Source organism: Arabidopsis lyrata (genome assembly GCF_000004255.2).
Source record: "Arabidopsis lyrata subsp. lyrata unplaced genomic scaffold ARALYscaffold_4, whole genome shotgun sequence".
NCBI lineage: Eukaryota > Viridiplantae > Streptophyta > Magnoliopsida > Brassicales > Brassicaceae > Arabidopsis > Arabidopsis lyrata.
Window position 1 is genome coordinate 11090673 of NW_003302552.1, and position 19906 is coordinate 11110578.

At 29.8% G+C, this 19906-nt stretch overlaps 6 protein-coding genes across 7 annotated transcripts; 2 read left to right on the plus strand and 4 right to left on the minus strand.

Moving 5' to 3' along the window:
• The first annotated feature begins 1417 nt into the window (after positions 1-1417).
• LOC110229257 (uncharacterized protein At4g04775-like) lies at positions 1418-1897 on the plus strand. Its single transcript, XM_021029009.1, has 2 exons — positions 1418-1543; positions 1619-1897. Exons 1-2 carry the CDS (start codon positions 1418-1420, stop codon positions 1895-1897), a joined length of 405 nt encoding a protein of 134 aa, XP_020884668.1.
• A 163-nt stretch (positions 1898-2060) lies between these two features.
• LOC110229568 lies at positions 2061-3531 on the minus strand. The gene is made up of 2 exons (XM_021030160.1): positions 3475-3531; positions 2061-3386 (listed from the first exon to the last, which is right to left on the minus strand). Exon 2 carries the CDS (start codon positions 3336-3338, stop codon positions 2256-2258), a length of 1083 nt encoding a protein of 360 aa, XP_020885819.1. The 5' UTR covers positions 3339-3386; positions 3475-3531; the 3' UTR covers positions 2061-2255.
• A 66-nt stretch (positions 3532-3597) lies between these two features.
• LOC110229519 lies at positions 3598-5549 on the minus strand. The gene is made up of 2 exons (XM_021029935.1): positions 5090-5549; positions 3598-4855 (listed from the first exon to the last, which is right to left on the minus strand). The coding sequence occupies exons 1-2, from the start codon at positions 5092-5094 to the stop codon at positions 3892-3894; spliced, it is 969 nt and encodes a 322-aa protein (XP_020885594.1). The 5' UTR covers positions 5095-5549; the 3' UTR covers positions 3598-3891.
• Positions 5550-7892: 2343 nt separating this feature from the next.
• Positions 7893-9182, plus strand: LOC110229507 (zinc finger MYM-type protein 5-like). 2 transcript variants are annotated; one of them, XM_021029895.1, is made up of 2 exons: positions 7893-8040; positions 8214-9182. In XM_021029895.1, the coding sequence occupies exon 2, from the start codon at positions 8215-8217 to the stop codon at positions 9022-9024; it is 810 nt and encodes a 269-aa protein (XP_020885554.1). In that variant the 5' UTR covers positions 7893-8040; position 8214; the 3' UTR covers positions 9025-9182. The 2 variants fall into 2 exon arrangements, with proteins under 2 accessions (XP_020885554.1, XP_020885553.1); XM_021029894.1 differs by having other exon boundaries at positions 7900-8040; positions 8211-9182.
• Positions 9135-10142, minus strand: LOC9315132 (inactive protein RESTRICTED TEV MOVEMENT 2). The gene is made up of 2 exons (XM_002880836.2): positions 9903-10142; positions 9135-9806 (listed from the first exon to the last, which is right to left on the minus strand). The coding sequence occupies exons 1-2, from the start codon at positions 10012-10014 to the stop codon at positions 9241-9243; spliced, it is 678 nt and encodes a 225-aa protein (XP_002880882.1). The 5' UTR covers positions 10015-10142; the 3' UTR covers positions 9135-9240.
• A 2952-nt stretch (positions 10143-13094) lies between these two features.
• On the minus strand, positions 13095-14270 carry LOC9316950 (putative defensin-like protein 146). Its single transcript, XM_002880837.2, has 2 exons — positions 14171-14270; positions 13095-13475 (listed from the first exon to the last, which is right to left on the minus strand). Exons 1-2 carry the CDS (start codon positions 14229-14231, stop codon positions 13285-13287), a joined length of 252 nt encoding a protein of 83 aa, XP_002880883.1. The 5' UTR covers positions 14232-14270; the 3' UTR covers positions 13095-13284.
• Positions 14271-19906: the final 5636 nt, after the last annotated feature.

Below are 19906 nucleotides of genomic sequence, written 5' to 3' on the forward strand. Positions count from 1 at the left end.
CTAAGACGCCACTGTGCAGTTGACGTGGCAAGCAAGACGCCACTGTGGTTCTTCGAACCTCGGCAAGCAAAGCCCAAGAGATCTGTGTTCTTGCCTCCTTAACCACTCGGATATGTTGACATATCATGTATAAATTAACAAATATTTAATGTATCTTTGAATCTAATTATGTCATGTCTTCCTCTTCTTCACAGAGAATGCCTCATCGGAGAAGAAACCTTGAATAGAAACGGGAGATCGCAACTCAATTTCGCCAAAATCATATTTCCGAGAGGTTATGGAATGCGATCCAATTTTTCCCCAATCGTGATCCTTGACAGAGCATCATCGACGAAGCCATCGCCGATCCGCTTCACAACCGCCATTAGCCTTAACGACAGTAGCAATCTCCATTACACCTAAAATTCACGATTATGAATATAAATCTGTGTCTCACGCCCATGTTAATGGAAGACTCAAAGCTTTTCTTTTACCTCTGAATCCAGGAATTTTGATGCTTTTAAACAGAGGAAAATATCATTAAAAATTCGTTGAATTTTATCTTTGATTTTGAGATTTTCTCGGGAAATATTTATGGTTGTGAGGTCAATCGAATTCAAAGGCTTACGAGCTCAGATTTGTTACAAGCAGGGAAGAAGAAGGAAAAGCCAAACAAATATATCTTGAACATTTATGCCAGTTTTATCAATAAGTTGACATGTCCTAGTGGTTAAAGAGTGGGTTTGATTATATTCGGCCTCGAACACTATCCATGTTCGAATCGAGCTAAGTGCAAATGAAGGTTTTTTTTTACTTTTGTCCAAATGCCACGTGGTCGCCAAAGTGGCGGCTTAGTCATCATTTTTTAACTGTTGACTAACACTGTCAATACCAATGTTGATTTTTGCATAATGTATATAAGTTCAGGTTTAAAATTTGAATTTAACAGTAGTTCTGGTTGAGAATAACAGGGGGTCGGAGTTTAGGTTGAAAAAAACCGCCAGCAAATAGTATGAGTTGATTTTGGCCGTTTTCCCGACTACTTGAATAACCCGTTCGTAACCCTTGCTATGCTATTTTCGGGAAAACGGCCAAAATCCACCCAGACTATTTGCTGGCGGCTTTTTTCAACCCGAACTTTGATTCCCTGCATAAATCAACCCCGACTACATATAAATTCAAATTCCAAACCCAGACTATATAATTTTTTGCCGATTTCAACATCTGCTTTGACGGCGTGATGAAACCGTTAAACTGTGCCGAGTCAGCGACTACGTGGCATCACTCGTGGCCTCTGGGCTTGATAAAGCGACGTCGTTTAACATTTGGTTTGGTGTTGAGTGTGAACTTACAAAACGACGTCGTTTTGATTTGGGGAGAAAATCAAAATTAGGGTTCTTTATGTATGTCGTGAAACAGAGAGTTTGAAGAGAAAACGATGGGTGATAGAAGAAGAGGGATCCCGACGACATGCAGATGCGGTGAAGCTGTAAGGATGGGTACATCGAGGACTGCCAAAAACCCTGGAAGATTATTTCACTCTTGTCCTAATGGATCAGATGAGGTTTTTTTTTCAATTTCCCGATTCTCTTCTACTTTTATGTTTGAAAACTTGAATTTGAGTTTTGATTTGTTACAGGATCGATGGTATCACACGTTTAAATGGACTGATGAGAGTATGGTTGAAGAGATTGAGGATTTGAAGTTAAAAGTGAAGAATGTGGAAGAAGATTCAATCTCATTACAAAAGAGTTTCAATGCTTGTGAATCAGAGGTTGAAACTCTACAAATGGAAACTCGGGTTTGTGAAGCTGTAGTAGAAAAAGAGTTGCAAGAGTGCAAAATGGAGCTTCGGAGCTTGAAGAATATGATCGGATGTGTTGTGGTGATGATGTTGGTTTACTTTTTTCTGTTTTGATTATGTTTGTAATAGAATTGTGGTGAGAGAGAAGCTAATGTTGTTTGTAGTAATTGTGTTTGAACCTTAATGTATGAGTGTCAATGCTTAATGTATGAGTTTGCTATTTTTCTAATGGTTCTAGTTTTTCCTGTTTTTCTAAGCTAATTAAAGAGATATCATATAATGGATGCTTCTTGTATTTCTTTCAAACTGTAATCAAACAGCTCCTTAAAACGAATTCCAACGAACAACATCTTTTACATCTAAGCAAAACAAAAAAGAAGAAGTAGTCTTCCATATAGCCGCATCTTCTACTGCCAAAAACCTACCAAATTATCATCTAGAATACCGCTTTCTCCAAAAACAAACCAAAACATCACATTGCCGCATCCTCTAAATCCCACAGAATTATCACTCCTTCATGAAAACAGAAGCAAAAGTCAGAAATATTATAGATAAAACAAAATGAGCTTGAAAAGAAGTGTTTTACCTGATCTTGTGTTGTTTGAGTTTGAGTAAGCGAGTCTAATCCATCATCTATTGGAGTTTTCTTCTTTGACTTATTCTTCTCTGAAACCGGATTCTTGCACTTGGTAACATTATGGCCAGCTTCTCCACATCGTCCACAATGCATAATCCTCTTCTTTCTTGAAGCTTTTTTTGTTGGAGATTCATGTCTTGCCTTCTTCCTCTTAGGCTTCGGTTTTCTTCCTTTTGTGTTCTGAATCTCTTCAACCAAAGCAGGAGGAGGCTTGATCACAGAGCCAGAGTTCTTCCAAAATCGTAAACCATTGACTGGTTCTATTGAGGAAGAATAAATATGATTCTGCTTTGCATTGGAGTACCATTCAGATGTGTAGTCTTCATAGTTAAGCTTCTTCTTATTAATGATCCTCAATGCATGACGACAAGGTAGTCCACTCATCTCCCACTTCCTACATGCACAAGTCCTCATTCCCATGTGCAAGCTGACAGATTTTCCACAGTCAAGAACCTCACACCTTCCATCTGATGAGCCGGACACATACTTGGTGAACTTTAGCTTTGTTTGTTCTTCAGCTATGAATGCAGTGGCTCTTTTAGTGAATCTTCCTTTGTGATCTTCAGCCTTCTTCTTCCTTGCTTCTATACGCTGCATAGCTCTTCTCCGGATTATCTCTAGCATCTCAACCATTGGATAATATCTTGAAGGATCAATGGCATTGTTAAATGACTCTGAAATGTTGTTGTGCACATCTATACAAGAAGCCGTGGGTGTGCAGAAAGCAAGACTGCAATTGGCTGGATTCCTCTGCATTATTGCTTCAAAGAGGCGGATATCATAAGCTTTAACTCTGTCCAGATTAGCTTCATACTCTGACAAAATGCAACTTTCAGCAACACTCCAAAATAGCCCTTTCATTTCACTTGAATTTGGGAAAAGCTTCTTCAAATTCCCATATATGTGTCTAGCACACATCCTGTGTTCAATCTTGGGCAGTTCTCTGTCTACAGCATTAATCAAACCCTGAAAAGGTTAAACACAAACTTCATATTACAACTGTCATATCCAATGAAAAGCTGCACAACAAACATAGTAAAGAGAAGAACCTTACCTTTTGTCTATCAGATATAACTGTATACCCCTGACCATCTCGAAGATTTTTACAATCCTTATTGATGTTCTGTATAAACCATGTCCAATTATCTTCGTTTTCAACATCAACAATAGCCCAAGCAAAGGGATACATTCCATTGTTTGCATCTCTACCAACTGCTGCTAGTAACTGTCCTTTAAGAGTGCTTTTGAGGAAACAGCCATCAAGTCCAAAGATGGGACGACACCATGTACACCATTGTTTTCTGAGATTTGCAAAACACACATAAAATCTATGGAAGATTTCAGATCCATCATCGTCTAAAACTGTGTTTAACTCCACGGTGGATTCAGGGTTAGAACTAGCAAAGAAAATAAAAACAGTTTAGTGAAAAAAAACTAACATTGAATGATTAAACTAGAAGACAAGAGATACTTACCGTAGCAGCTCAGCTTTGTAGTCTCTAAGCCTATAAAACTGCTCTTCATGCTCTTTTTGAATGATTTCCAATGCTATCTTCTTCCCTTTTCGACACTTGTCTATTGTGGCAACGAGATTCCAGTTTTTCAGAATATTCTCTTCAATTGTCCTCGGTTTAAAGTCAGGATCAGACCTTATGTCATCTAGAAACAACTTTGCAATCACTCTTGACTTCAATATCTTGCAATATCCATCCTTTGTGCAAGAGTGTTCATGTTCAAATGTCTTCACCATGAACTTCCCAACTGGCTCCTCAAATGCGCAATATATCCTCCACTTACAAGGAGTTTCACTGTCTTCTACTCCACAAATAGCTTCACACTTGTCTTTCCCCCATCTGTTTTGCTTGATGTTCCATCCTCCCTTTAATGCATAATCAACTAAAGCTTCTTTGAACTCATCTAAGCTGTCAAACACTTGGTTCATCTTAAATACACCACTTCCTCTTTTACATCTCACATACTTTACTTCATCTTCCTCTCTACCTTCATCGTCAGAATTTGGAGGAGTATTATGATAATCAAACTGTTCATCATCATCCTCATCAATAAAGTTAGCCACATTTCTTTCTACTCTCAGCTCTTCCTCACAAGGTTCAGCACCAATCTCCTCATCTCCTTCAGAATCAACTAGATAAACATTAACAAACTTCACCCATCGAGCCCCATCACACATCTTCTTCAAACTAGAATCCCTCTCACACAATAGCTTTCGCTCCTTGCTGTCTTCATAAGGGTAATTATAGGACACTTTCTTCCCATAAAATGCTTCACCCAGTTCAGACCCTAATTTTGTATAAAATTCCTCCGGTTTACACTCTACTATCTTCACCTCTCCACCGATATAAGCATCCTCCTCATCTTCACTAGTCACCCAATTCCCACCGTAGTACACACTGAATGTTGCCACATCCATAGTACTGCAAACGACATCAAAAAATTAACATTCAACCCAATTACAACTCTCTCAGACATTTCATCGAACACTTGGAGGGTTAATTAAAATCGAACTCTACCATGAAGAAATTGAAGTTGCTGAGACTTGCTTTATATGTAAATTGAAAAAAAGAATGATTCTAATACGAAAATATCATAGAATTTAGACTTAACAAATTAAATTGACATAAACAAAGAAAGAAGAAACTACTCATTACCTCATCCTCTCTTCTCAAAGACCCAAAATTGTAGCTTGGAAGTCGTTTTCGTCAAACAAGAATTCGCTTCTTCGATTATTAGACACAGTTTCGTTTTGAATTGAGATGTTTCTCTTCAAACTCACTCACACTCTCTCCGTTTCACTAATGTTTCTAAGAACCAATTTTAATTTTTTCCCCCAATTTTAAAACGGCGTCGTTTTGTTATTGAAACACCAAACCAAATGTTAAACGACGTCGCTTTATCAAGCCCAGAGGCCACGAGTGATGCCACGTAGTCGCTGACTCGGCACAGTTTAACGGTTTCATCACGCCGTCAAAGCAGATGTTGAAATCGGCAAAAAATTATATAGTCTGGGTTTGGAATTTGAATTTATATGTAGTCGGGGTTGATTTATGCAGGGAATCAAAGTTCGGGTTGAAAAAAGCCGCCAGCAAATAGTCTGGGTGGATTTTGGCCGTTTTCCCAGCTATTTTCCGTTCTGATACAAAATGAATACCCCTAAGTTCTTGTAAATGTTTGATCTGACTAATTTGAGTTAACATTTCTTTAATACTTTATTTTAATATCAATTACCAAACGAAGATGCGTTTGATTTTCGTCTTGATCAATTTCGTTTTTATATACTAAACTAAACCGAATAGAAACGATGTCCGATTGTAGAACTATGTGAATTGCGCAAAAGTAGGATACTAAATATTCGAGGGTCCAAGAGTTTTCTAAAACGTTCTTGGTGGAAAAAAATATGAATGAAAGATCTCACTGAATTGAATTGGATCCATGAATCTGCCAAATTTAATTGTAACAAATGAAAATTTTGGATTTTATTTTAGTTGTAATTTTGGAATGTGGCTGTAGGATTTTAGTTGTGGTATCGTATACTATTATTTGGGGAGTACAATTTACAATTATCCTTAATTAACCTTCTCATTTGTAAGAATTTACTTAAGAATGCCATTAGAAATAAATTTTTATAGAGTAAATTAATTCAACTCATTAAGGATAAACAAGTCAAATACTATTTTATACAATTTAATTAATTTAATTTAATTATAAAAACGAAAATCTATTATTAATTTCTTTAAAAAGAATGACCAATCAAAATGAACATATAAGATTTGATATCTAACTTACCATATTAATTTCTTATTAATCATTATACTCCACCTTTCATCTTTATATGATTATATTTCTATAAATAAATAAATCATCATATCATCAATATAATAAAAAAAAAAAGTAAATTTTTTTCGCATATACCAAGATTTGATTTTTTAAAAACGAATATAAATTATTCAATGTATGAGATAACAAATTTAACGGGTCAAAAATTCATATTTGAGTAATGTATTCTTTTTTTTTAATATCATCAATACTTAATAGATCAAAAATTTATGAAGTATAAATACTCTAATTTGATTTTTTGAAACAAATATTTATAATAGGCGGCATGTTGAATATAATATATTATATGATGAAATGAGTTATGATCCTTATAACTATTTGAATATTTATATTTAATTTCATATCATTTTTTTTAAATCATAATTTTACATACTACAATAAAAAAATTTAAAGATTTTATTTTGGAACATTCCAAAAAAGTTTAATTTAATATATTAAAGAATATCATAAATATTTAATAGATTAAAAAGATAAAAAAATTATAAATATATTAATTTGATTTTCTAAAAAGATATGTTTAAAATATTTATAGTAGGCGGCATGTTAAATGTAATGTATTATATGGTAAAAGTTATGATCCTTATAACAGACGACATTTTAAGATTTTATGATGAGATGAGTTATTTAAGGTTTGACACTTCTAAATATTTGAAAATTTGATTCTGCAAGCAATTTTGAAAATAATAAATAATAGATTGTGCCGCAATATTTTCATAGGGATTGTAAAATGAAAATATAGACTCCACACACGGATTAAATTTGATATTATTATATATCAAATATATGTTCATAACATATTTGATTATGTGAATAATTGGTAAATTCCGTAATTAGCTTAAACAAATCTCTATTTCAACAACCAATGAATCAGAATTTGAAAAAATAATTTCCTAAATTAATTCAAAATAATAGCTACCTCAAAATAATCTACGTTTTAGATGCGATTCATTTATGATATTTTGATTTTTGATCTAACTAAATTATATGCAATCTCATTTTGCGGTTGTTAACATAAATTAACTCATTGTTCAAACAATATTATTTTTTTTTTAAAATAATCTTATTTTACGTTTTTGTATCTTAAAAAAAAATATCCATAATTGAATACTATAGAAAAATGAAAGTATATTCATTCTAATATTATATATAGGGACTGACAAAAAAATATTATTTTTTACTTACTATTATAATATATCACAACTTTATTGTAAAACATAAAATTTATTAATTTTGTAATAAATGAAATTCAACCCGTACTGTAGTACGGGTGCTCATCTAGTTAAATATATTAAAAAAAAAACTTAAGTGGTACATATATTTGCTTTAGACATACGATCATTGTGTAACTTATATTTTTTGTTTCTTCTATTGTTTATAATATAAAAGTATTTTGAAAAATTCTTATGAGTAAGAAATAGATTAATTATTTTTTTTCTTTTTTTCCAAATATATTAACTACTTTGGTAGAAAAATTAATCAGAATTTTACCAAAATCGAATTCGGAAAAAAAAGCCTCTAATTTCTTTTGGGTAACATATTCTAACACAACTAAGCCCACAACACACAACTAATCGTTTTAGAGGCGGCCCATATTTATAAAAGTTTTCCATCTTTATTTTTATTACAATCATTTTCTCAAGGATTGGATTTTTACCATTTGGAGCCAAAACGAAAAATCTTAAACCCTAAACGGCGAAAACAAGGTGGGTTCTCTGTTGTGACGAGTGACGACTGATTCGGTGAATTTTTTTCATCTTCTCTTAAGGTACGTGAGATTCATATCTGTATGCGATGGGTAATTTTGGATATAGTCAAGCAGAAGTAACCAATTACAACAACACCTTTGTTGATTTGTATGAGATATAGAATATAAGATAGTTCGAACAATTAAGCATTTAGAGTATGTATTTATAAATACATTTTTGTTATATGTAGAAGAATGCCACCATTGAGTATGAAAAAAGAAGCATCTGGAGCTTTAAAAAGAAAAAAAAGAAAGAAGCAGCAACAATTTTTGAAGTCCCAAGCCAATGCTATCTTAAAGTTTGTTAAGAAGAAACCTCAAAGTTCTAGCAGAGTTGAAACAGTTGTTGGTCAGAGCAACGTTGTTCCTGAAAATTTGGATGAATGTAAAGAGAAGCAACCCGAAAACTCTAGCAGAGTTGAAACAGTTGTCGATTCTTCTCGAATAAACGAGAACATAGATGTCGATGATATCGGTCAGAGCAACGTTGTTCCTGAACATTTGGATGTATGTAAAGAGAAGCAAAAACGGGTTGTGTATCAAAGCAAGGGAAGTGAAGAGAGGAAGAAAGATGTTTGTGAAGATATTTCTGATCCTGGAAATTGGGGAAATGTTGATATGAAATTGAGAGATTTATTGGTTGAAAACGGTCCAACGATAAGACTATCAACTGATTATAAGTTTCCTAAGGATAGTATTGGTAGACATTTCTCTCAAGCTTTCTACACGAGAGAAATGGTAAATGGAGAAAAACAAGATCGGCGATGGTTGGTTTACTCCGAAACTTTAGATAAAGTTTTCTGTTTTTGCTGCAAGTTGTTCAGACATGAGAAAAACAGTGGTGGTAACTTGGCAACAACGGGGTACAATAATTGGAAGCAGCTTTCGACTAGGCTCAAAGAACATGAAAATTTTCATGATCATATTGCTTGCATGACTCAGTGGAAAGAGTTGGAGGTAAGACTACAAAAGAATCAGACAATTGATAAGCTGTTTAAGTTCTAGCTGTCTTGTCTTAGGTGAGATTGGTAAGTTTGTGTTTTGGAAAATGTGTTTACTGGAAACTATCTACCGTGGTTCTAGCGTAAGTTTCTTATGATTCAGAACAACATTTGTTTTTTTCATGTTGGGGTGGTTTGTTTATTAATATGATTTGTTTTATATGCAAGTTTTAGTACATTTTATCTGCCTTTGAGAATCCTGCGAATAGGTAAATAAGAATTAAGAAGTAAACATTTGGCCGGCATAGAATCCAAGAGAGAGCAACAGAACCGCAGCCGCGGGAACAACCACACCAGCTGTAAGTGCTGTTCTGTTATTCTTCATCAGTGCAACATATCCTCCAAGATTTTCCTTGTATTCATTCACTTTACTTCTATAATCTTGGTTAAGAGCTTCTTCATTCTCTCTTGCTGGCTTTGGCGATCGAATCTTCTCGGCCTGTTTTTCTAGTTCCGCTTCTCTCTCTCTTGTTTCATCTGGTGGTTGGACCTTCTCTTTTGCTGCCTGGCTAGGAAGCTTGGGATTTTCCTTAGGAACTGGAGGTGGTTTTGTGGCTGTACCAATTATAGGGGAAGTTTGTTTACCCATTGGCTCGGATCTAGGAAGCCTCACAACGAGATTTGCACCTTCGAATTTGGCAGAGACAGAGTCAACGTCGATGTTTGGCGGAATAGGAAACTCTTTGCGGAAACGGATCCATTTGTTGGCTCCTGCTGGACGATCTCCCATCACTCTCAGCTTCCTCGTGGTGGTTACTTGCACCTTAAGCTGCTCTTTCCTAAACCCTGTTTATCTCAAGAAACGTTTAACACAATTCAAGAACCGGTTCATAAACAAAAATTACGACGAAAACAATGGTAGAGGTTGTTGAGTAATCAAACCTGGAAGGTAAACAGTGAGAGTTTCGAATCCTTGTTCAGTTTTCCAATTTGAGAGTGGCTCGAATTCATCGTAGATGCGATTAGCATTAGCATGATCAGAAATTCTCTCCATCTCTTAATTTCTTGGTTTGAATTTGGAATAAGAGGATTTTGTGTTATGTTGATACAAGAGAGTATCTATGCGATTTCATTATATACCAATGAAAAGATGAATTTTCTAAGTTGTTTTCTTTGATATTGGGTTATTCCTTAACTTTGCCTATCTATTATGATCCCTTTCTATAAAGTTCTTTCCTTTTGATATGCATTTTTAACAACTTTATTTCCCAATTCTCAAAAAGGTGAAGAAAATAAAATTGTAAAAATAGGAGAAATGCCTTGCTTTGTGGAGATGGCTTCATGTAGAGAACAAATAATAAGTTTCTGCTGTTAAGATTGGAGGACCAACGAGGATGATGCTTTTCTCTAAAATAATTTAATGTCTCTCCTAAGTTTATTAGACAACGTGCAAAAACATCTACAAATAGCAAACCCAAGTTCATGTCTCTCCTAAAGATTTTACTATTCCCTCGGTCCCATTTTATTAGATGTTTGGACTAAAAACACAGAGATTAAGAAACAAGAAATATTTTCTCATTTATGAAAATTCAACCAATAGAAGAAGATACTGCATAATTAAAATAATTAAAAACTATTAAACTAATATAAATTATGCATTGAAAGTAGAGAAAATCTTATATAATGGAACAAATAAAAAGATCTAAAACATCTTATATATTGGGACAGAGGGAGATATTGAACATCTTAATTAAGAAGATACTAGATGTTGACCCGCACGTACGTGCGAGGTTTCATATCTTAAGAAATGTGTTGTAATAAACTTTTAGTAAATACAGATTATTTATTTTTTAGTAAATACAGATTATTTATTTTTTTAGTAAATATTGTAATATATAAATTATAATGTATCAAAAAAGTGTAGAATGCTATTTATGTTGTTTATGACACAATAGCCAATGTTGTGAACCATATGTCAAATTTTCGTGTTTGAAACTGAGGAGTAGATTAGAAAAAATCTTAGATTGAAATATAATATAGGTTAGATTGATGTAAACAAATATATTTTATATAGTATTTATAACCCAAATTCATATCAGTTGGGTATTTAGTTTAATTTTCAGTTTGGTTTTAATGTAGCTTATTAATGTTTGAATAGTTGAAATAATAATTGTTTCAGCAATATTTTAAAATTCAACCACTCAGCGGTCGGACGGGATCAAATTGAACCGGATTAACGGTTAGTTAGATTTGTATTAAACTTGTGAACTATCAAACTGTATATGAAACCGTTAAAAATGATTAACAAATACAAATATTTAGAGGTGGGCGTAATTTCATTTGGTTTCGCCATGTTCCATTATATCCTATACCCGTTCCACAATTCATGTCCCATAAGAGAATGCATTTCTAATATAAGACAAATTTATTAAATATAGATATTTTAAATTTATTTGATAAACTTGCTCCATAATTTTTAAAAACGAATCTTAACAAAATCTTAAAATGAGAGAGGGTTTAATGTAAATAAATTTTAGATAATCATTTGAATTAATTGTATTTATGTGTAAATATTTTTAACAGCTTGTAATTTATATTAGTTATTTTGGATGTATGCATAAATGCATAATATTTATATACACAAAATTCTAGGAAATAGATTTGTACACAAAATTAGGTTTCAATTTGTGGATTCAATCTTTACCAAAAAAAAAACCAATCTTAATTGCATATTTTAAATTTATGATGACGAAAATATTAAAAAAAATCTTAAATTTTCTATGATCTCAACGATTTTGGTATTTATCCATTAAACTTATCCTTATGCAATTTCGCAAATATGGTAATTATGATTGTTCAAATACAACTTACCAAATAAATGATTGTTCAAAGACAATTAATGAGCTGTTAAAAAATCTTATTAATGTTTTTTCCAAAAAAGAAGAGATTCTATTTTATATAAAAAATAAGTATATTGGTGTGAATCAATATTTTCTCATTTTGAAACATTTGCATTGAAATTAAAATATTGGTATTTAAATTATATTTTAATGATTTTTGAAAAAAGCGAATTTAGAAGATTTTTTATTCCAAAAGTGTGTAACAATTTGATACGAAATAAAATAATTTATTTGATTTGAAATATAATAATTTATTGGGCTCTAAATAAAATAATTTGGAAATATAGTAACTATTATATTTCATTTTAAAAATATCTTTTTAAAAATTTTCATTATTTTAAATTTATATCACTATAATAAATTTGAATTATATAATTAAAATGTAAAATATTTAAATCTATACAGGAAATATTTTCTAGATATTTAGAAATCTAAAATCCAAAAATTATTTGTTGAATATGCTATATTTTAAAGGATGGAAGTATTTAGTTAGATTATATGAAAAAATATACTAAATATTTTTCATATTTGGAAAATCAAATTTTAAAATTGTTTTTTCATGTGTGCTAATCAGAATTAATTAGCATATATAGTTTTGTTAAGGAATGTTTTAAAATATAATTTGTTAATAAATTAGATTACCGGAAATATTTAATAATATATTACTAAAATAAATAAGTTTACATATATACAATTTTGAATTAAACAGCTTGATATATTATGGAATCTTTTTAAAACCATTTCCAAAAATATAGGACAGCTATTATTAATTTATTGATTTAATTTCGATTTTTTTTTAAAAATAGAAATCCAAGATCCGCGTGTATATTCGATTCATACCAACGGGTCAACCCAAGATCCGCTGGCTTTTTATAATCAAATTGTCACAATTACCCTTTTTAATTGTTTTTTTTTCTTCTTCAAATTATAAAAAAACAGTGGCATCCTATGTAATATTTTACAACTTAAAGGTTTTTTATTATTTAGTGATTCCCAATTAATAGTATAGATTGTTAATATTTAAACCTTTGAATCCCATATGTAAATGTTTTGGATTAAATTTACTTATCAACTATGATTATAAATTACGAAAACTGATGAATCTTTCAACCAACAATATAGTATTGATCAAATATATTAGTCCTTAATTATTTCACTAGAAGCAATATACTGTATATTCTTAAAATTCAAAGGTAGAATCATTACGAACTTCCAACATGTTACGTTCATAGTCGTAATTTTTTTTTGACATCAATTAATGTAACTATTTTTATCATAAAGATATTTTTTTTTTGTTAAACCACTATTTAAACCACTCATATTACAAGGTTTAAAATCAATCTTATAGATTCACAACTTCTCAAAAGTATTTTCTTATTTTTTTAATTAAATAAAACTCAAGTTTTATTATAAATAGAAATCAATTAAGAGCAAAAATGATACCAGCGGCACGTCTTAGGAGGAAGGCAAATACTAGCAACAGGGCCCTTCTTCAGCTTCTGACATGTCTTAGGAGGAAGGCAAATACATTCCGTATAAATACATTTTCCAGATTTGTTAGGAATATTAGTATGGCATTGTTCTCGTTTTCCTTGTTGCACATTTCCCATTACTCCTGTTTGTGTCATATTTACAACTTAAATCTTAGTAACTATATATGAAGGAAGAAAAGATTTATTTACTATAAAAAAAATCAGAAAAGATTCATATATAAAAAAAAAAATTTGTGTTGATATTATTCTTGATAAACCGTACCATAACATATGAAATAAATAAAAAGTAAGAATTATATATATATATATATATAAGTAATTCAAAAATATCATATAGATATAAGGAAGGCAATCTTAACAACATCAATATTTATGAAATATGTTTTCATGCAAAATAAAGTAAAATAACTATTGATAAAAAAAGTTTCTTTAATTAATTCATATTATAACAATTCTTCATAATATAATAAGACCAAATACTTTTTTTTTTAAATGAGATGAACTAACCAAAATAGGTGAAAACATTTCTAATTGTATATCAATAGGTTTAGAGATCAAAATACTTAAAACTTTATTTTCTAAGATTGATTTGGATTTAATTTGACTTTGACAGAACTAAATTCAGTATTACAGATTACATAGATTTTACATAACATTGTTGAATTGATATTTTAAAAAATTGTATAGTTGACAGAAGGAACTTTTAAAGAAATTTCACAATACTGTCAATATATATATATCACAATATTCATTATTATTTTCGGTTGAAAAATATATATTTAATATATTAAGGTAAATTTTAAATGTAAATACAAACCTAGCTCAAGAATGATGAAGAAAGTTAGAATGATGAGTGAAAGTTGAAATCGGTTCTTCATCCTAGTAGGTGTTACGAATATTGATGGTGTTTTAAAAGTGAAAACAAATTACAAAGTATATATATATATACTTTTTTTAGAAGTTCAATGTACCTCACATTCAAACTTATCTAACTTAAGAATCCTATCTCCTTAAATTCCGGTTTTACACAATTTGTATATATTTTTCTCATTCTATATATTAAAGCTTTAGGGGGGTGTATTCAAACAGTGATTTTTAAAATTTTTGGTTTTTTGTTAAAATCACCTGTTATTCAATTAGTGATTTTGAAATCTCTTCCCAAATTCCATGTTATTGAAACTGGAATTTATATAAATCACTTCAAATAATTCTAAATCTCTTGTTATTCAATTAAGAATTTAGAAAAACCAAAGCAAATCCACTGTTATTCAAACTTCACAATTTTTTTAAAGAAAAATACTGAAAATAGATTTGGAGAGACTTTGGACACTTTTTTAGTGCAAAAATAATAATAAAAAAAATACCACCTCTAAATGTGGTATTTGGTTTAAAAAAAAGTCCAAAAAAGCATGCCAACGACTGGTTCAAATTTTTCTCTTCCTTCTCGTCTTTCTATCTCTTTCAATTTTCTCTCTTCCTTCTTGTCTTTCTATCTCTCTCGATCTCGATTTTACTTTCAAGTTCTCTCTCACTCTCTCATATCAAGCATTCTCAAGTATTCAATCGAATCCACTTGTAACAACAAAGAGTACTTGCTAATAATTGGAGAGCAACAATAGCAGAGAACATGTGGACATATGCTATGAATATGGAATCATGATGCTATACGTTTTATGTTATATCTTTAGATTGTTTTTTATTATTTCTATTGACATGTTGAGACTTGAGACTATTAGTTATTGATTGATCATTAAATTGAATCCAGCGGTAGAGCTACATCCAAAAAAATGTGAGTAATGTGACACACCGTACGTTTGGCAAAGGAGAGGATAACAAAATAGAAAAGCATAGTTATTTAAAAAAAAAGAATATCGTTGACTTTTTTTTTTTTTTTATATACTAAATTCTCCCAAATCCTTTCAATAAATCTCATCAAATCACTAATGATTTTTGTTTTTAAAAAAATAGAAATTAAACAAATCAACCCAACCATCCTAAAATTTTATTCAAATCTCTCCAAAACCTAAAATATAGAAATTCCACCAAACCTCTCCAAATATTTAATTCAATACACCCCCCTTAGACTCGTTTGTTGTTTGTCTTTATTGAAAGTTTTTAACACATTTTCCTATTTAAATGGAAACATTGAAATTCCAAAAGAAAAAAAAAAACAAATATAGCCACATATTCATGCAATATTAAATCTCATATGTTAAATTTTAATAGATCATAAATCTCTTCTATGTCTTTATCTCACCACACTCTGAGTTAGAAACAAGTTACATAGGCCATAATATGTAGGCTTGATAAATAAGTGACTATATTAGTTTTTACAGTAGACTACTATAAATTAGTAAAAATAGTGGCATATAAAATCTCATAAACCTTATAAATTTTACCCCAATAAAACCTTACAGATACTACATAGATTTTAAGTCACTTTATAATAACATCTATCTCAAAGATATTTTCTTAGCAACCACTACTTAAACACACATATTACAAGGTTCAAAATCCATGTTATAACTTTATAACGATACTAATACAAAATATTAAAGCCAGTGTTTTTTTTTTTTTTTTTTTTTTTTTTTTTGAACAAATTAAAGCCAGTGTTTTATTATTAAAAATATATAATAAATAATAGGTCAAAAGATTAACTCAAGGTTTAAGTCACACCATTAGAAAGATATTTTATTATTAACTTTAACTTAAGTTTTTTATTTTTCTATAACTTAAGTTTTCTATACACATAAATAAATTAAGGGCAAAAATAATGGCAACGGCATTCTTCATCTTGGTACACGCAGATTGACATTCTGTTTCAACACATTTTCCAGATTTTTTTGGAATATCAATAATGCATTGTTCTCGAATTTCTCGTCTTCCTTGTTGCACATTTCCCAATACTCCTGTTTGATTTGTATTTAGAACACAACTTTTAGTAACTATACTTTTAGTAACTATATATATAAAAAAGGATGTTGCACAAAAAAATATATAAAAAAGGATATGAAATAAGAAAAGTTTAAAGAGTTTTTCGTAAATTACTATCTAGTATTCTAATTTATAAGGGCATATGCATCCATGTAACTTTGAAGATTGATCTTAGGTGTAAAATAATCTTAAAACATTCTAAGAGAGAGAAGAAAAAAAAAAGAAGGAAGAGAGGAAATTATGGAACCAATACTTTTCAGACACGTGGCTCATAACTTGTATTAGAACAGATCTTCCAGAAGATCGCAATTCAGGTTCGTCTTCTACTGTTTGAATTTTTTCAAATTTTTAATACCTAAGAACACTACTTGTGTTGCTGCGATACTTATGGTCATCATCAATCGCACAACTGATCTTAAAGTAATTATAATAATAAACAAATGAAGTAATAATATTATAATGAGATAAGAGAGAGAAAGAGAGAAAAATATATATATAAGTCAAGATCAATGCTCAAGACCAGATCTTGCTCAAGACCGTTTCTCCCCATGTTCCTCTACTATTTGAATTTTTTCTATTTTTTTATACCCAAGATCAGTGTAAAAGTTGCTGCATTGAGGATGGTCTCAAATATATTTTATGTGATCCATTGACTATTCTTTTTTTGGTGAAGGATTCATTGACTATTCTTGATAAACCATAACATAACAACTAATATATATATATATATATATATATGTGTGTGTGTGTAATTAGCAAATATCATATAAATTTAAGGATAAATTATTTGCAAAACAAAGCAAATATTTGTAAGAAAAATGTAATTTAAAACTTTTTCATGCAAAATAAAGCAAAATAAGTAAATAACTTATGGAAAAATAAAAAATGGACGTTTATTTAATCAAATCACATTATAATAATTCTTCAGAATATAATAAAAAAAATTACTTGTTTTTAAAATGAGAGAAACTAGCTAAATCAGGTGAAAAAAATTATAAAATTACCTTTAATTGTATATCAGTTTTCTAGGTCTAGATTAAAATAGTTAAACTTTATTTTTTATTTTCTAAGTTTTATTTGGATTTGACTTTGAGAGAACTACATTCAGTATTACAAAATTATGTGCCGAAAAATAACTTGTACATAGATTTTACATAACACAGTTGAACTATATTTTATATAAATTGTGTAGATGAAAGAAGGGCCTTTTAAAAATATCACGATATTCGTTTTTAGTTTCTGTTGAAAATATATACTTAATATATTAAGGCAGAATTTAAATGTAAATACAAACCTAGCTGAAGAATGATGAAGAAAATTAGAATGGTGAGTGAAAGTTGAAATATGTTCTTCATTGTAGGTGTTGAATTGATGGTGTTTTAAAAGTGAAAAACAAATTGCAAAGTATACTCCTATATATATTTTTTAGAAGTTCAATATATGTCACATTCAAACTTATCTAACTTAAGCAACCTATCTCCTTAAATTCTGGTTTTACACATTTTATATATTTTTTCTCATTCTACATGTGAAAGCGTAAGACTCGTTCGTTGTTAAGTCTTTATTGTAACATTGAAATTCCACAAAAAAAAAACAAAAAAAAACAAATATAGCCACACATTCATGCAATATCAATCTCATATGTTAAATTTTCATAGATCATAAATCTCTTCTATGCCATTGTTTTAATAAATATTAGAAAATGCTATTTCATTGTTGAATATTATTGATATAGTTCAATCTGGATTTCATTTTAGTTTTGATTAATGTTTTTTCATTGTGATTTTTGATTATAAATACTTGAATAGTAGGGAAAAACAGATAAGTTCAACTTGAATAATTTTTATCACGTATTTTTAACACACAAACTAATATTATATTAATTTGAACATGATTTTAAATATATATATAAATAAGTGAAAATTACCCATATTGACTCAAAACTGGGCAATAATAACTAAAATGACTCTCATTAGTGATGGATAACTAGACTAACACAAATTTTGTGTAAAAAGACCAATTAACCTTAATCAAGATTTCTACAACATTTCTATTCACAAAAAAAAAAAAAAAATTATTTGATTTCTGAATATTAAAAAAAAACAGAAAAATTAAGAAACAAAACAACTAAAGCAAACACAAACTCAATTTCGGTCATCTTATTTTCCAAAAATCATACTTTCCTCTCATGAAGCCACATTTTTTTCACAAAAACTAAGGAGGCCACGTTTTTTTTTTTTACAAAAACCCTAGATGTCGACATTTAATGTTTTAGTGGTAAATATGGTAACTGCTCTAATAAGTCTGTCATTACAAGGAAAAAAAATGTCACCACTGTAAATATTATTATAGCAAAAAAATTTGCCAAAAAAAAACACTGTTATCAAAGGGGTTCATAATTACAAATTTGTCGTAACATACAAAATTATAAAGATCATTCCAGCAATTCTTTTTTACTTTAACAAATCTGCCATCAAACGACAGATTTGTGGTAATATAATTTAATCTGTCGTAACATAAAACAAGTCTGTCATAACATAAAAAATTATATTTTGAAAAACAAATATGTTGTAACACGACAGATTTATGGTAACATTATAAAAATCTGTCATAACATATAACAAATATGCTACCATAAGACGTCAATCTAGTTATTAATTTTTAATCATTAAATCTGTTACAACATGACAGTTTTTTTTCGAAAATAATAAATCTGCCGCTTCTTACAAATTAAATCATTCAGACATTAAAATAAGTTTGTCACAAATTGTTAAAATCTGTGGTTGAATGAAAAAAAATCTGTCAAGAAAAACAAATCTGCTAAAATTCGGTAATTCTGTCGTAACCAAATTCTAAAAATTTGTCACAGACTAATAAGTCTGCAGTTTATAAATTAATCTGTCACAACTAGATAGCTGATTTTTTTTAAATTGTTGGAATTTTTTATGAAGGGTATTTTTGTATTTTTTTTTTTACACATGAGACAAGGGTATTTTAGGCATGAAAATAACTCATTTAACCCAAATTATTTGTGAGTCAATCTAGTAAGAACATGATTATCCAAGGGCTCTTAATAATACTTCTTAAGAATATTTAAGTAATATTTTTTTTGTTCCACCTCTTAGCATTTTTTTTGTTCTTTAGCTAAGAAACACTTCTTACCTTAAATGCACTTTTGGGAATAAATATAATCAATTAAATGCTAACATAATCTTAAGATTTTCTTAAGATAGTACCTATAATCATGCTCTAATTAAAGTCAAAATTTGGGTTAATCTAGTAACTCTCCCTATAATTAATGTATATGAATAGCCGTAAGTCAAACGGAAAGTCGACCATTTGTAAAACAAAAATAAAAATTTTTCTTTCTCTTCCCCTTTTTCTTTTTTCTTTTAGTGAAGAATATAAACCCTACAATAATCTTATATATTGATCTTTGAAACTATTTTTTACATGTATTGTCATTTTAAGAATAAAATACAATTTTTATAAATTGTCATTAGCAACTAGGATTATTTGGATACATAGATATAAGTTAAGATCAATATAACCATTAATGAGTATTATATTTTGTTCTTAAAATAGGGATTTAATAATATTATTGTAATTTTCATAGTTC

Excerpts from the sequence above, each read along its gene's own strand:
- LOC110229257 (XM_021029009.1), top strand. The coding sequence starts at position 1,418 with ATGGGTGATAGAAGAAGAGGGATCCCGACGACATGCAGATGCGGTGAA. Across the intron at positions 1,544-1,618 it reads GTCCTAATGGATCAGATGAG|GATCGATGGTATCACACGTT; the intron begins GTTTTTTTTTCA and ends GATTTGTTACAG.
- LOC110229568 (XM_021030160.1), bottom strand. The coding sequence starts at position 3,338 with ATGTGTGCTAGACACATATATGGGAATTTGAAGAAGCTTTTCCCAAAT.
- LOC110229507 (XM_021029895.1), top strand. The coding sequence starts at position 8,215 with ATGCCACCATTGAGTATGAAAAAAGAAGCATCTGGAGCTTTAAAAAGA.
- LOC9315132 (XM_002880836.2), bottom strand. The coding sequence starts at position 10,014 with ATGGAGAGAATTTCTGATCATGCTAATGCTAATCGCATCTACGATGAA. Across the intron at positions 9,807-9,902 it reads TCTCACTGTTTACCTTCCAG|GGTTTAGGAAAGAGCAGCTT; the intron begins GTTTGATTACTC and ends TGAGATAAACAG.
- LOC9316950 (XM_002880837.2), bottom strand. The coding sequence starts at position 14,231 with ATGAAGAACCGATTTCAACTTTCACTCATCATTCTAACTTTCTTCATC. Across the intron at positions 13,476-14,170 it reads CTTCATCATTCTTGAGCTAG|GAGTAATGGGAAATGTGCAA; the intron begins GTTTGTATTTAC and ends TGACACAAACAG.